The sequence below is a fragment of the Aulonocara sp. 'chitande type north' Nkhata Bay genome, linkage group LG15, assembly GCF_057382095.1.
Source record: "Aulonocara sp. 'chitande type north' Nkhata Bay isolate Kocher_YH1m ecotype deep benthic linkage group LG15, A_spYH_male_GT1.1, whole genome shotgun sequence".
NCBI lineage: Eukaryota > Metazoa > Chordata > Actinopteri > Cichliformes > Cichlidae > Aulonocara > Aulonocara sp. 'chitande type north' Nkhata Bay.
In genome coordinates, this window is record NC_141358.1 from 42045461 (window position 1) to 42062340 (window position 16880).

Sequence of the window (16880 nt, forward strand, 5' to 3'; positions counted from 1 at the left end):
CCTAAATATAAATGTAAAATATAAAAAGTACAAAAAAACAATCGTAAGTACTCAAACATGTATGTACATATATACAGGATAGCAGCATTAATATAATGACAGTATGAATAGCAGCATCAGTGAGTTACTACAACCATACATCTAGATCGCTGAGGTCTGCTGAATACATTTACATTTTATTCAAATACTGCCAAATCACAACTTTAGTTGCATTGATGCACTTTATACTGTAAGGTAGTGATGGCCCGCTTGAAGCTGACGCTCCGGTGCTTCAGAAGCGCTGTGTCGAAGCTTGATTTGTTTGGCCAGAGTCACGTGATCAGTGACGTCCGAAGCTTCATTTAGAGCCCAACTGCTTCGGTGTCTGATTCCCTGGTTTATAAGCAGGTGAATCATTCGCGTTTTGATGGTGACAGATAGCGAACCAGTGATCATTCCACTGGGAGATTTGGAGGCAGCGAGGAAGAGAGGAGGTTCTGTTGTGTGGGAGAATTTTGAGTTGATTTTGGTCGATCGGGTGGGTTTTCCAGCTTTGTGTTCTGGCCCTTTGATTTTGTTTGTGCGTGTTTATTATATCTGAAAACAGGAAAAGGGAAAAATGTCAATAATCTGCTTCCATAATATAAATATCATTAAATAACTTTAGAAAAACTTCCACTTGATTCTTTACATGTAATGTTGTAAAAATATATATTTTATTGTTTAATTAATCTGAAAATGTTAGTCTGCCAAATGTGCAGCAGTTGAATGTATTTATTCTCTTTAGCTGATAGTTTGTGTGGTAGACTGTATAACTGCATCTCTACCAGTTTCTCTGCACTCCAGCCTCCTCTGGGCCATGTGAAGGGATTTCCCTTAAGGCAGGAGAAATTATCTCCACGAAAAGGAACAGGTTCGGCCATCGCACAGTGGAATACATTTTCTTTTTAAATAAAAATGAAAAAGGGTTACCTTAAATACATATTTTTAATTTGCAAGTTCATAAGCATTTTCTCTTTCCAGTTCACAATCAGTTCTAACCCCCAGGTCAAAAATATGTCTGGGAAAATTTCCCTAATGTAATATTATTTATAAATATACCTGTCTAGCGGTTAATTGCATAAGTGCATGGAGGCAGGACCTCAGAGCAGAAGCCTACTCCATAATGTGTTGTACATTATTATATGTATTTATTATATGTAATGTGGTATTTTTCAATTATTCTATTTACCAACATCAAGAAGTCACAAGCAAAGGAAGACCACACCATGGTGCATGTTTAAACAAGGAGAGTTTATTAAACAAATAAACCACATTTTTTAACCCCCCAAAAATACACGTTCAAAGCAACACAACGGCGGCCCAATATCAGACAGAATTCCACTCTGTCGAGTGGGCAATCATTATGAAGCAGTTGGTTTTATTTTGTGGATTCAAGCTGCTCTTCATATTTTTGGCCACCAGATGTCACCAGAGAGGACTGTGTTGAAAAGCTTCGAGTAATGAAATACTTTAAAATTATATTTTGGGGATAAAATTTAGAAGATCGACCCCTAATTACCTGTTTCTTTTATGGAGAAGGAGGGCAAGTGCTCTAAATACTGCACGGCCCTAAATCTACATAAAACAGAAACCAAAGAGTACATCTATTTTACCTTTAAAGTGAAATTCAGAATAGATCGATAAGAAATAACTCGCGGTGATTTATTAATAAAGTTCGGGCTGGGTCATCTTAGCTGCAGCCCTCGAATGCAGCATAGGACAGCCCGTGAACGTCACACCGTTCTCGAAGCTACCACAGGTGAGCTCGTGCGCAAGGCCTCGTTCCTCCAACGTTTATGTCACGAGTGTCCAACTCGTCCTCGAGAGCTGCTGTCCTGCAGCTTTTAGATGCATCTTTACTCCAACACAGCGTTAATCTAATGGTTAGATGACCTCTTTAGCATGAAACCGAGTTTGGCAGAAGCCTGGTAACAAGCCATTCATTTGGTTCAGCTGTGTCGGAACAAGGATGCATGTAAAAGCTGCAGGACAGCAGCTCTCAGAAATGGAATTGGACCCTTTGGTTTATGTGACTGAACCTCGGTGTGTGGGAGATTTAGCACACAGGTAAGCTTTGTCTCACTGTTAGGTAAGCATGACTTGGATGGGGAAACGTGTAGGACCAAATAAACCTTTTCCCGCTTTAAACCTTTAGCGCAGCCTGTATGTGAGCCCGGCAGGAAACGGGGTTTACCCTCGGATGCTCCTGGTGTTTAACACATGCATACATTTTAAAAACGAAACCGTTCTACATGTAGCTGTCCTGAATTTATTATAGCTGAAAATGATAAACTCGTCTTGTAATTATTAGCATTACATTTTGCCACAGCCGCCATTTTCACCGGTTGGCTCCCAGTTTCGCTTGATTGGATTCAGAAATCTTTCACCAAAACTGGCCGAAATGATCTTGGATTCAGGCCCAAGGAGTCTTAATTTTCCGAAGCATACATGGGTCAGATCCAGCTGAAATAGAAATTCACAGAAATGTCCTAAAACCTGGAATAAACGAGTACTTTCGCACTTCCGGTGTCCTTCTTTTCGTGTTAATTGTTTTTCGAGTGGGGGGGTTGGTTGTGTCTCAGGTAAGATCTGTGGTTAACATGAGCCGGTTTCATATTTGTTTGCAAATACATGAAACTTTAGCTACTCCATGTCGAGACAGGTGTTTGCTAACAGGTTGAGATATTAGACACACTTTGGCACGATGCGGGTGACATTGAGTCTAGCAAACCACGGCGCGTTTGAAAAACTCCTTTGTTGTATTTAACTATGCTTTTGCTTTGAACCCTTCTTTCGTTCAGCTGCAGTCATGGCCACAAACAACGTGGTTACTGAAGCTAACAGGCTGGAACCCCAGGCAGCACCCGGGGATGGAGACGCTTCTGTTCAAGTCAGGATACAAGTCGCTGTCACAGCTGCAAGCATGTCACAGAGTGACTCTGTCTCAGCCCCGCCTAAAGTCGTCCCGAGTGGCCAGCCTTCAACCTGTGCAGTGTCAGGGCCTCGCACCTCACCTCCTGTTGTGGTGGTTGCAAATGCAGGCGTGAGTGCAGGTAACCAACAGACAACGAAACAGCCTCAGAACCAGGTGGCCTCCGTGAAACAGGTTACAACCACAGGAAGGACGGTGTTGATAACTGTTCCCAGATCAGCAACTGCACAGCCAGTCACTCCTCGACTGCCACAGGCCACCTCCCCACATCTCCCAGCCAATATCCAGATACCTCCAGGTGAGCTGCACAACCCGCTGACTGTAGTCTACACTGTAATCCCATTACAGATCCTCCTTTATTATATTCCAAAACCTTGTTGGACATGTGCTGTCTATAATTTGCTAATAAACACTTCAGTTAGACGTGTCACCTGCAAGGATAATTCATCAGTTTATTGTAGTGTTTGGGCCACATTTATGGCAGGTATGATGCTGATCCGCAGTGACAGTGGGCAGCTGATGCTAGTATCTCAGCAGGCTTTGGTTCAGGCTCAGCAGGGACAAAGACTTATCAGTGGTCAACCCACCAGGATACTTGCACCGCAGGTGGGTGCATGTGCGTGGCTGCTTTTCTATGTTATTTAATAATGACAGATGTGTGATTGCACCTGTGATGTCAGCTGCATGTCTGCTGTTCAGGTGTGTGCAGCAGCTGAAAGTAAAAGGAATGAGAATGTAACAGTGATCAAGATGACGCCTACTTCCAGTTTCCAGCAAGCAGCACCAGTCCAGAAGACTGCTGTGGTAAAATTACAGGAGTCTGTTTGCAGCTCACAGTCACTGATTGCATGTTATGCAGTGTATGACTGTGTGCACCTCTGACAGTTAGTTTGTTCTTTTAGGTATAGAAAGAAAATCCAAAAAATCGATGCAATAATTACACGACTGATGGACACATTTGTTTTCATTTGAAGTATAAAAAATGTCATTTAGTGACGGTGCTTGAACTTTGTGTTAATAACAATACGTCATCTTTAATCAGTAACACTAATGAAAACAGAATGATGCTGGAAAGTTGCAGTTTGATAGGATCCCGAGTTGAGTAAAAGCAGAGCTCTCCAATGAAACATAAAAAATAATGAGCAACAAACACCAGAGAGGCTCCTGCTGCTGTGATGCTGGCTTTTCTTTGCTGTTCCTGGTTTTAGTTTTTGGTGACTTTGTGTTCAGGTCATTGGTGTTGCTCCCAAACCAGCTCTTGTCCACACGGTGAACGTGATGTCTGAGCGAGGCAGCCATGCTGGCACTCAGGCAGCAGGCGCTAAAAAGGAATCAGCGCCCACGTTTAGCAAGGTGAGTGCGACCAGGCCCAGCTCCCACCTGCACACTCAGCTTGACCTGGCTCAGCAAGAAGCCATCAAATGAGTTTTTATTTAGATTTTTACTGATACTGTTTATAAAATCCAAGGATTTGTTGTACTGTCAAAGAGGAAATCTTTTCACACAGTTTCCAGTTCAGACTAATTTTTGTAATCTTATACTGGTGTAGCCGCTTAGTTCTTCCTCTTTAAACCAACTTTGTCAGGGACAGCCAGTCAGAACAGAGTTTGAGTTAGGAGTGCAGGAATCCATATGAGGGATATCCTCTCACGAAACACACGACAAAAAGCAGCCACAAATTGAGTTTTTAGAGTAGATGATAACAGCTGAGATAACAGATGAGATGTGACTACTAAATATTTCACCAACAGGAGACGCTGGAAAGTGTGAAGAAGTGCAAGAACTTCTTGGTAACGCTGATCAAGCTGGCCTCCAGTGACTCCAGATCTGTGAACGTGGCTAACAATGTCCAAGCGCTGGTCAGGAGTCTGCTGGTACATCTCTGAAGACACTTTGTTTCTCCTGTTGTTTTTAACCTTGTTTACAAAAAGTATTGTTACTAGGCAGACTGAAAGAGGCTTGTTGGTAAGAGTTAATAAGTTGTTGTATTCTTGTGCTACACGTTTGTAATTTTTAATTCTTATCATGAAGTTCATTATTAAATTACCAGCTTATTTATTTATTTATTGATGAATTTTTTTACCTGCAGGAAGGAAAACTGGAAGCAGAAGCGTTTACGGAGCAGCTCTATGACACGTTGAAGTCGACTCCACAACCCTGCTTGGTGCCTTTTCTCAAGGTATTGAGAAGTAAAGCCGCAAGCAGCAATTTCCTAATGTTGTAAACCTGCTCAACATTTGGCAATAAAACCCTTTCAGATTCTGATTCTGTTGCTTCCTCATCTCCAGATGTCTGTGATTGATTTAAAAATAAAAACCTTTTTGCATTTGTGTAGACTGCGTTACACTTTGCTGAAAGGATGTGAATCACATTGATCATAGCTAGACTGTTACATATTTAGCTGATGACATTTCTGTTTCCTCATTGCCACCAGAAAAGTCTTCCTGCGGTGCGTTGCCTTACTGCAGACCCCCAGTTATTCATCCAGAAAGCTTCAGCTTCCACACCCCCTCCCTCAACACCGTCCTCCAGCATAAAGCAGTCCAACACTGAGATAGGAAAAACCCTCCAGAACAGGCAGCAGGTAACCAGATGCAATATTTTATGGGGGGGAATTTGACATTAATTGTACCAAACATAAACCATGTCTGATCTGTGATCTTATTCATGGATGTTGACGTGATTAAAGGCATTGCTGAGCAGCACTGTTGTATTTGCAGCATCCATGGAGGTTCACAGTTTAACAAAAGTGAAATTCACTGACTTGAAATGCAAAAAGAAAAATCCAGCTGTGCAGTCGGCACAAGAATATATAGTCAAAACAGAAATCAGAGATGGTATACTGAGGAGGAATCGTGCTGTTTTAAATGCATTAAAATGTGGACCTGACTTTGGTCGTCTTGTATTTGCAGGACTGACAGTAAAAATATTTCTTCTTAGGAACATCCTCATGTTACATTAAGCATCCCACAGCTTTTCACGTTGCTGTGAAAGTGGATTAACATTAATGAGGTGTGTGTGTGTGTGTGTGTGTGTGTGTGTGTGCTCCAATTACCTGATTACACTGAAGAACTTAACATGATGCAACCTGAAGTAAGACATTTGAAATTATTCCACCTTTGTTTTATTGATTTCAGCCATGACACACACAGTTAGCAACAGCAAAGTCGATTTTGATTTCAGAACAATGTATGTCCATTATACCCTCCAACACCTCCCAATCCTGGATTCTTCCTCTTCCAGGTCCACACTAAACAAGACACGGCAGAGATCCAGTCTCCACACATAAAAATATCTCAAGCCACATCACCCAGTCACACACCCACACACACAAAAGAAAGTGAGTAACAAGCATAACCAAAAAAACCAGAAACTTCATAATGTCGCCTCGCTCAGTTCACTTCAGTCTCAGGAAGTAAAGTAATAGTGTCCACCAGTAAGAGAAATGATTTCCAGGTTTTGTTAAATTTCCTAATTGAACCTTTTAGAGAGAATCTAAGTTTTTCTAACTTTACGTTAAAGAGTACGTCCCTCACCCAATGGTCATGAGTTGGGGATGGGGAAGCTTCCACTTCAACAGAATAAGCCTCCGAGCCAGTAAAGTGGTAAAGGCTAAGGCCTTTTTAAGGGGGCCAGATTACTGTAAACTGGGGGGGGGATGCCAAACATTGCGGAGAGTGGGTTAGGAGGGACAGTCCTCCAAAATGCACTCGGTTTAGAACAAGACCAAAACACGTGGACATGGTTGGCAGGTGATCTGCTACAGGCATCAGTAATGGTTGGATAGATCTTAGATAATTTTGTGTTTGTATAATGTGCTTTACAGACCACCTTGCACTGAATCAAAGCATGACGGGCACAAATTGAGGATGAGTGAATGAGTTTCAAAGCAGAATCCCACTGCTGTTCTGGCAGCTCTTCCTCCCATCTCAGCTTAGTAGGAGAAATTGGTTTGGGGACCAAAGCATCTAGTATTTTATACAAGGCTGGTATCAGTCTGTTTTGATGAGGGTTCGTCTGCAGGATCATATCCAGATTTGTTTCTGGAGGCCGATTGGAGAAAGTGAGGGAACTGCTTTTTTACAAAATCTAGCCTGAAGATAACAAAAAAGTTGGAATCAGGCAGGTTGTATTTAGACGATAGGTCAGCAAAAGATAGAAAGGTGTCCTGACTGTACAAGTCCTTAACAGCCCTGTCATTTATCTTTCCAACTGCTAAAGGCCGCATCAGTGTTTGAAGGTGCAAAATTGCAATTCTTTAGTAAAGGTGTTAGCAAAGACGGCCCACGTAGCCCAACGTATTTTCTGAACTGTCGCCAAATAGTTACCGTTTCCTTAACTATTGGATTCTTCCCAACAAGGGTCGGAGAGAAAGGGAGTGGTGAGCTGAGTATTGATGATGATGAGTGACGGCAGATAATAAGTAACAGTAACTTAACCCAGAGAATAAAGTCAGCCCCCAAGCCAAAGCTATCCATCACCTCGTAGAGGAGGCTCCACTCGACGCGGTCGAAAGCTTTCTCTGAGTCATGAGATACCACAACCTCTGGAATTGAATTGCACGATGTCTGGATAATATTCAAGAGGCGTCTTGAATAATGATATGAGTGCCTGCCGGCCGTGAACCCCGTCTGATCGAAGGAGATGATTTGTGGCAGAACACGTTGTAGCCAAAGTGCGAGAATTTAGAAAGTATTTTAAAATCAATATTTAAAAGAGGAATTGGTCCATAACTGCTGCACAACAGAGGATCCTTGTCTTTTCTCAAGATTAAACAAATAGTAGCTTCGGACAAAGTCTTGGGTAACTGACATTTTGAAAAGGCTTCATTATACATATCTTTCAACAATGGTGCCATAAGATCAGCATTGGCTTCATAGTATTCTGCAGAGTAGCCGTCAGGGCCCAGCGATTTACCCGTGTTTGAGGATTTAATGGCTTCTTGCACCTCTGCTACAGTAATTGGTCCCCCTAAGCCCTTCGTCAGATCTCTATCTATTCTTGGAAAATGTATATTTTGGAGAGTTTCTTCTGATAGAGGTGGAGAGCTTGAAGTGTACAGATCGAAATAGAAACAAACAAATACTTCATTAATTCCCTCTGGGTCCGATATTATGTCGGAGCCAGACGTTTCCCTGCCTTATCACCGGATTCAAAAAAGCGTTGCTTTGTCTTAATTAATTGAACCATAGCTGTTGCGGTGGTGGTTAAATTGAGCCTGGCTTGAAGTTTCACACGTTCTGTATAGAGGTTAGGATCTGGGTTCGATGCATATCTGCCATCTAGATCTTTGATCTTATTCAATACACTGGGCGTGTAAGAAAGCTGAAACAAAGCTATAAGCTGGCCTCTCATGTAGGCTTTCGACGTTTCTCTTTTTTTTTTTTTTTTTTTTCTCGCCTGTCCCATTTGGTTCTTTAGCCGTCAGAATTGTTGTCTGAAGACCAACAAGGAGACCCAATGGATTTACTTTGCCAAATGGATCATCGTGGCATTGCCGTATTGGTCCATTTGGTCGATCTTTGTTTTTATTATTTATTATATTTTATTTTCAGATGTTACAGACGGGACAGACATGAGTGAGAGATAGGAAAGGGAGAAAGAAAGAGGAAGGAAAGGAAAAACAGAAGGGGAGAGGGACAGTGAGAAAGGGGGGGAGAAAAAAAAATAAAAATCTCCTGGATCACCTGTTGAGAGAAGAATAGAAAACAAGCAGAAAAAAAACAAAGCAACATACTAAACACAACACCCTCGCATTAATCTAGCTAAGTGTAAACAGCAGTAAATACTAAATATTCAATGTTGTTGTGCAGCACGCAGGACAGATGTGCTTCGAAGTAGCAGCCAAGAAAGGTGTAATTTGGGTCTACGAGCAGTGAACACCCGTGTGCATACCTGTGTGGATCAGCGCGCTTGTATTCCAAAGGTTTCTCCATGTAACGATCTGCTAGGGAGTGTGGGGGGGCCACAGCCCCGTCCTCCAGGGCATGAAGCAGGTATGGAGGAGATCAAAACTCCAGACATCCAGAGGCCCCCAGAACACAAGAGACCAAGGAAGACCAACAGAGGGGCAGCTGCGCCACTGTCCCAGAAAGAGCTGAGGAGAGTCCCAGATGAGGGCTCACTCAGCAGCCGCGGAGCAGAAGCCAGGGGGGGTTGCAGTGACGCGCCCGTGAGCTCCGCCGGCCCCCAGCTGTGCCTGAGTGACCGAGCCCCAGGCCGAGAGGCCGGGGGCAGCCCACCTCCGAAGTGGCCCGAGCGAGCCCCAGGCTCCAGGCCCCGATAAGCGGCCGCCAAGGAGTGAGCCGGTGTGTACCTGGACGCCCATCCCCGGACACAAAGAACCACCAACGCACCGATGTCTGAGGGGGTCCGCCACCGGCAGGGGAAGTGGTGGTGGGGGGAGATAGGCCTCCAAACCTTGGAGGGCCTGAGATGTCCCCAGAGAGGTGGCGCCTGACACCCAACCTGACATATAGACACAGACATACAGGCACACACAGACACAAACATCCATTCCCCCCCCCCCCCCCCCCCCCATGCTCTCATATGCACTTACTCCACACTCAACCGACGTGGAGACAGACATAAAGAGACGCTGTACACACGATCACACTCCCCAAGCGTACTCTACGAACCGGGTCTAGGTGCCCTTGCCCCTGGAGGGGGAACTGCACCCAGACCCAGGTGGTGTTACCCTTTTCCCTGCGGTGGGGGGAGGCAGACCGCCCCGACTCCGTAGCAGCAGGGAGGCCCCACACCCCAGACCGCAGTCGGACGGCCAACTCCTCCTCCTAGCCCTCCCGCTCCAGCAGGCCGCAGAGAATGGGGGTGGGAGAAGACTCCAAACCTCCCTCCACCCGCTCATTGTAGTGTTGATGCATGTGTGTTCTAAGGTGCATTTAAAACCCAGGAGGGCATGGAGCTACCTGCCGTTTCTCATAGTACACCTCTCGACACTTCAGTGGAATCATTCAATTCAAGGAAACGTGAAAGCTGTGATCTGAAACATTTTGTGTAGTCATCCCTTATCAACAGGCTACAGTTGAATCTCCAGTGTTTAATGGGTCGAGACGGGGTCGCTAATAACGCATCAAAAGAAACTGGTGAGTGATCTGAAATGGGGATAGCACGATACTCCCAGTGGCTAATTTTACAGAGAAACCTAATATTGATAAGGAAAAGTCTATGCGTGTATATGTGTGGTGGGGATGAGAGAAACGGGAAAATGCCTTTGTCTTAGGATTCGCATGTCGCCATGGATCCACAGCTGAGTTTTGACAGATTCTGGGGTTTCAGCAGATTTACTCAGGGAACAGACCTTAGTTGACGATCTATCCAGCAGAGCATCCTGAACCAAGTTAAACTCACCTCCAGTAATGAGATGATAGTTTTCCAAGTTTGGGAGTGAAGAGAAAAGTTTAGCTATAAAAGATTCATCGTCCCAGTCGGCCCGTACACGCTGCCAGTAACACAAGTGAGCCCTGCGAGTTTCCTGACACAAATCTGGGTCCGCAATAACTTTATGTTGCTCAAACAGAATATTATTACGAATAAGTATGGCTGTCCCTCTAGCCTTGCCGTTAAATTTGGAGTGATATATAAGTCCCGATCCAGTTTCTCTTGAGTCGCCTCACTTCTTTGTTGCAGAGACGCGCCTCTTGAAGAAAAACCACATCTCCTTTCAACTGCTGTAAATGCGCCATGACTTTGTTAGTTTTGGTTGCATTTCCTGCACCCCTCACATCCCAGGAGACGATTCTAAGACCACTGATTGTGTTCAACATACCTTACTGTAGTCAGACGGGTCTATGATTTGTTGACTTGGCTAAGTTGACAGTGGCCGAGGGAAGACTGCTGTCTGTACTTGAGGTAATAGACTGTGAACAGGAAGGAAAAAGAACAAAACACCGGACTAGGGATGGGTATCGTTTAGGTTTTATCCGATACCGGTGCCAAACCGGTACTTTTGAAACGGTGCCGGTGCTCAAACGGTGCTCAAACCGGTGCTTAAAGAATGGAGAACACAAAATTGGTCCAAAAACCTCTCATGTTCAGCTGTTTTTTTGTAAAAAGATAACAATGTTAGCCTTTTCTGCAGCTATGGGGCATATATGGCATCACTCTTGGCTGGAAGCAGTGCTTAAACAATGGAAAAAACACAAACTTTGTCCAAAAACCTCTCATGTTTAGCTGTTTTCCACTTTTTCTTTGGTCATTTTAGCCTTTTTGTCCAGGGTGAAGGGAGTATCTGCCATCAAACAAGAAGACAGCCGCATGTAGCTATGATGATGTTTGCTAGTTCACCTTACGTGCATTAATGTAATAACGTGGTTAGCCTACTCAACGTAAATTACACACGAACATTAAGCTACTCACGCAGAGAAGAACGGCTGCTGCTGCATCATCATCCTCATCATTTCTGCTACACTGGCAGGGCTAGGGGCCAGGACTCTCCTCTTCGGGTTTTTGGGGGATGTTGCTAACTCCGGGTCCGATAACAGGCACCACACCCGCAGTAGATGCGCTCGGTGTGAGGGCTCGCAGCAAGCTATCAAATACGACGCATTTCTCGGCTTTTAAAAAAAAAACTCTATGCGTCGCCAGGTGTTTCATCAGATTCGAGGTGTTACCTCCTTTGACAGTATCACAGTATCAGCTTAAAGCACTTGTTGCTGCTGAGTTTGCATCTTTTGCTGTGAAGTACAGCCAGACTTTCACCGCTTCGCCTTGGGCGTTTTTAATCTGCAGCTCTGCTCTAAAAGAACGTACGTACCTGGACCCGCCTACTATCCTCGGAAACGTAAAATGATTGGCTAGAATCCAAAGTGTATCACAGCTCAGGAAAAAAAAGCACCGAAATGTGCGCTGCTTTTCGGTCTGGTTACTACCGTTTATGTCAGAACCGGTGCCGTCATGGCACCGGATACCGGTACCCATCCCTACACCGGACAATACAAATACACATGGAACGACATAAACTGGACCTGGAAACCCCTGAAAACAAAACTTGCAAGTGTCCACTGCACAGCAGGGTGTAAACGTTCCCCTGCAAAGACTTCGGCATCACCACTCTATCTTCCCTGTGGCGGCTAAGGTCTCACTATGAAAATACACCTTGTCCTTGTTCTACTAGAAAAATTGAGAACCAGGTTGTATCTTACTATACAAAAACACACAAAAGAAAAACACACAAAAAATCAGAGGTGTTGTTGTCCAACATTTGAAATTATAGTTAAGATATTAAGAGCCTTTTTTATTATATTAATACAAATGTGTATGAGATATTTAGATGGCATAGAAACTTACAGCTGGAGTCATTTTTATGATCATAGTGTTGGATTTATGATGATGACCTTTTTTTAAAATGCAGGTTTTCCAGCCTCGAGGAGTGGCTCTGAGACCTGGCCTGACGACATTAGTCCAGTCCAGAAATTGCATATCTAAGAAACCCACCACTCGGCCCATAGTGGGATACTCGGGAAAAAACTTCTCAGGTAAACTTTGTTAAAATTTAGATTTGGAGCCACGTCGAGGTGAACACAGAACTGATCAATCAGCTCATTTTTGTTCCTCTAGTTGTTTATTTCATTGTGAGGGTGTTGTTTTGTTTTTTTAATAATTGTACACAGTCAGGGTGCTTCAGTGTGTCCTCACAATGTTTCAGGAGACCTAAATGTGTTTTTTAGGCTTTAGAAATTCAAAAGTGTAGTGGAATTACATGTACAGACCATATGACACCAAGAGACGCTTGCATGACCCTGGCGTGCTCTCACTCTTTATGCATTTTGCTGTTTTATAGGAGGTTTTTCGGTAAAGCAGCCCTTCCCTCGTGAGCCACCTAATTCTACCAAATTTGCATTCAGAGACAGTTCAGGATCTTACAAGTAAGATATAAAGTTCACACATTTGAGACTTTAATAGGAATTTTGTGGTGGTTGGAATCGGTGCACTATGGGGTGGATGAAAGGAAGTGTGTAAAAGCAGCCCTACATCCAGCTGTTTGTCCTTCAAAGTGGAGCTGTGCTGGTTCACACAGCTCGCACCCTTCATATGCACAATCCGCCGTCACAGAGAGGGGGTGTCTTCATCTGTGGCAGGTGGTTGTGTGACATCTGAGATCCAACAGTCACCTAATGTTGCATGATGAGAGAATATTAAGCAGCAGTCTAACTGCAGCAGCAACATTTAATCACAAACGTCCTCAGCACAAATGTGTGTTGTGTCCCAGAGAAGATGATGATATTAATGACGTCACCTCCATGGCTGGAGTCAACCTGAGAGAGGAGAACGCACAGATCTTGACCAGCACGGTTGGTGCTGTGGTGCAGTCGTGTCAGGATCAGCTGTTCCTGTCCACTCACCCGGTGCTCAGCAGAATCCTTCACACAGGTACAAGATCCACACTGAGACACATGTTTATTACAGACACTGTCTCAGACTAGTCTCTGAGACTCCCAGGATGTGATATTGTCATGCACCCTCTGTTAGGACAGGCTCTGGGAGTAACCGATGTTGGTCCAGATGTGGTTGCTTTGGTTTCTCATGCTACTCAGGAGTTTCTTCGTGGGCTGCTGGAGAAACTCACTGTAATGGCAGAACACCGCAAGACAGCCCTGAAGGTAAAGATGTAAAACACAGGCATGAATAAGACCCGAGCAGGGATGCATCTACTAACGCCACGAGGTGTTAATACATGCATCAGCCGCTCATCTGAAAAACCCAGCTGAGGTAATGTCCATCTAGTTTACTGTGGCATTCCTGGTGCTTGGCACTTGTTAAGATGTTGTTAACAAGATGTTATTTTGAAGCACTATCATATACTTTATATGGAGACATGGCCTGCAAAGGACCGTGAACCTGTGGCAAACTAATGCAACATGTGGTCCCTTTGTGTTAAATTTGTCTTTCAACAGCAGAACTCGTGGCACACGCAAGTCAGTGACGTTCGTTCTCAGCTTCGCTTCCTGGAGGAAATTGAGACCTTGCAGAAGAAGAAGAGAGATGAGGAGGAGAGGGAGAGATTGCTGCGTTTTGCCAGAGTAGGTGAAGCCAGAATAAGGCTGCACTCTTATCAAACTCTAACACGATTAGTGTTTTTAGATTCAATGTGTCTTTGAAAACAACTACTGAGAAGAGTTTGTGCATTAAATCCTGGATTACATGTCTGGTTGTGATCACAGAGTCGCTCTCACACTGAAGATCCAGAGTATCAGCAGCTCAAGCAAAAAGCCAAAGAGGTGCGTTTCCTTCTCTAAAACCTCCACAGGAGTCATTCTTCCACCTGCCCCCGTTTATGTTGGTGTTTGTGAGCTCTGTTTACTCTGGGAGGCAGAAACTGTTGTTCTGACTGCAGGTTGGAACTGTGAAGAAAGAACATGTATATAACATGAACATTGCCACTATAAGTCCAAATTTAAAGGCTTGATTGTTTTTTGAGCCACATGTGACCACTTTTCAGATAAAAGTCAACTTAAAATTATCAGGAGGGTGTCAGGTAACACTACTGGTTAGTACGCATCATCCATAGACTGTTTGACTTCACAGAGGGAGGGATTGTAAACCTTAACTGAACAATGCTACATGTGGGCTGAATACAGATCAGCTGAAAGGGAAGGACAGGCGAAGTAACAGCAGTAAGAGTGGCCGAGGTGACCTGCTGTTCCCGTCCCACAGACTAGCAGTGCATCATCACGGAGATGAAGTCTAGAAGACTCGAGCAGGCCTGTGTCAGTCGAAGTAGCCACACCTCTGTTAATTCTGAAGCCTTGATAAGATTTAGTCTGTCAGTTGTAGTGAAGGAGAGATGCAGCCCACAGTCATTCATGTTCCAGGCCATAAGCTTCTCTATTCTGCTGGAAATCTGGGTCATTGTGGGAACGGCAGTTTGTATTTTATCGCTGGCTTCATTTCAGCATCAGGAAGTCAAACTCTGTAAGTCCCTGCTACTTTTCATGCTAATTGTTCGTTTAATAATACGATGGTGTGTGTGATGTTTTTGGCTGGCAGGAGACGGAGTAGTGTGAGGAAGATGAAAGGCAGCGGTAGCACTGCGGCTATTTAAGGAGGCGGAAACGCCACACATGGCGTGTTTAGCTGTAGCTGTGTAGCTCGCAGCCATCACGCCCCCAGAGGCTTCTCCACAGCAACACAATCTGTTCATTTACATGCCCTCCCACCCCCACACACACACTCAACCTCTGCACTGCACACAAGCTAGCACTTTGCCAAGTCTGTACCTACACAAGTACTGAGAGTATGAGTAGGTACAAACTGAAAGGATTCCCACTGGTGAATATCGTGCCTTTAGTGACACGCACTTAACAAAGTTGGTGTGGATTTGATTAACAAATCTTTGCCATAATTTGTCATATATATTTAGCTACAGCTGCCTCATCAAGCAAAGTGCATTTGCCTCTAAACCCTGGCTTATATATTGCATGTATAAAACAATGACAGTGTGTCCACGTATGCATACAGAAAATATGTGTGAAAACATAAATGTTTACAAATTCGTTGTCTTCTCTTTTCAGTTGCAACAAATAGAGGAAGCTCAGCTGCAGCAGAGGGAGGCCAACCTCGCTGCTCTGGCTGCCATTGGCCCTCGCAGGAAGAGACCCCTGGATCAGGCCGACAGCCAGGTGGGTGCACAAAGTTTTGTTTTCTATTCTTTTGTGGTCTGAATGGATCATTTCAGAAACATCTTTTCTAATTTGATATCTGTGAATGTTTAACCTGCTGCTGTAAAACTGCTGCCCTCCTCAGCTGATGAAGACACAGCAAATCTAGAACCTGCTGCAGTTAGCCTGTATAAGACTGTTAGTTTAGCTCATTGAGTCTTTAATTCTTTGTGTGTTTAAGTCGCAGCGCTTCAGGCTGTAGGTTTATAGATGGGGACGCTCTGTTAGCTGCACACTCTACCCGCTGCCTTTGAACTCCATTACCCAGAGGAAAAGACTGCGTGCCGCCTCTGTTTCCTCTCGCTGCTGCAGGCCTTCCTCCACGTCTGTACAGACTTTACCTCAGCTAGTTCAGCAAACATTGACAGGAAGCATGGAGTAGTGATGGAGAGAGCGCCATCTTTGCACAGATGTTCTTTTTCAATATCGAGTTAGTGCTCAGATCACACATCAGTTATGTTATCAGTAACCAGAAGAAGCCTTTCCCCTTCATTTTAAAATGTTTTAGACATGGTTTGAAATGAGACTGATTTAAGTGTGATCGCGGAGAATATTTGAAACCTAAAGCAACATATTAGCTACCTAACAGGAAAGATGCTGTTTTAAAACCTGCCAATGAGATTATTTTTATTATGTCAGGATAATTACGAGCATAAAACTGAACGAGGGAGACGTCCTCTCCGTACTCGTGCTGGTGGATGGATCATCACCTCTGGGCTGCTTTGTTTTAAGAGATCAGATTAAATTAAATCTGTAGCAGCCAAGCGAGCTGAAGAGCAGGAGCATGTGTTTATGTCGCAACACAACCAGCAGGTTCATGCAGGGAGGGTAACACAGAAACTGTCTGTGTGTCAGGTGTGTGTGCTGCCCAGACCAGGTGTTCACAGAGTGACCCGGCTGATCCTGAAGGATCTGCTGGTGTGTATGGAGGAGGAACCCTTTCTGCGTCACTCTCTCACCCTCTACAAAGCCATGCTTTGATCAGCTGATTGTCTTCCTGCAGTTGATCTAAAATAATTTGTTGGAGTCCTCGTTTTGTGATATTCTGTTTTGCTTTTTGTCACGGTCGGGTTCAGCTGCATTTGAATCGCAGTCAGTTTTGGTTTTGCTGTTGTTCTGTTGGAAAAACTAAATGTGAAAGTGAGCACAGCTGTGTGTCCGTGAGCTGTGTGGAAAAAGTAAAGTGACTGTGGTTTCCTGCTGGATTGTTGGGTTTTTTCCACGATTAAAAACATGTTGAAATTGCA

The 16880-nt window shown here is 44.2% G+C and overlaps 1 protein-coding gene across 9 annotated transcripts; it reads left to right on the forward strand.

The window, feature by feature from the left end:
- The first annotated feature begins 1771 nt into the window (after nt 1–1771).
- Nucleotides 1772–16880, forward strand: LOC147313742 (transcription initiation factor TFIID subunit 4-like). Of its 9 annotated transcripts, none has more exons than XM_086263538.1 (16): nt 1774–2088; nt 2823–3251; nt 3438–3559; nt 3653–3757; nt 4184–4306; nt 4705–4827; nt 5043–5132; nt 5388–5537; nt 12327–12450; nt 12756–12840; nt 13185–13345; nt 13445–13575; nt 13873–13995; nt 14137–14193; nt 15487–15594; nt 16489–16880. In XM_086263538.1, exons 2-16 carry the CDS (start codon nt 2831–2833, stop codon nt 16612–16614), a joined length of 2049 nt encoding a protein of 682 aa, XP_086119664.1. In that variant the 5' UTR covers nt 1774–2088; nt 2823–2830; the 3' UTR covers nt 16615–16880. The 9 variants fall into 9 exon arrangements, 7 of the variants coding, with proteins under 7 accessions (XP_086119664.1, XP_086119665.1, XP_086119666.1 ...); XM_086263539.1 differs by having other exon boundaries at nt 13870–13995; nt 15719–16631; XM_086263540.1 differs by having other exon boundaries at nt 13870–13995; nt 15815–16631.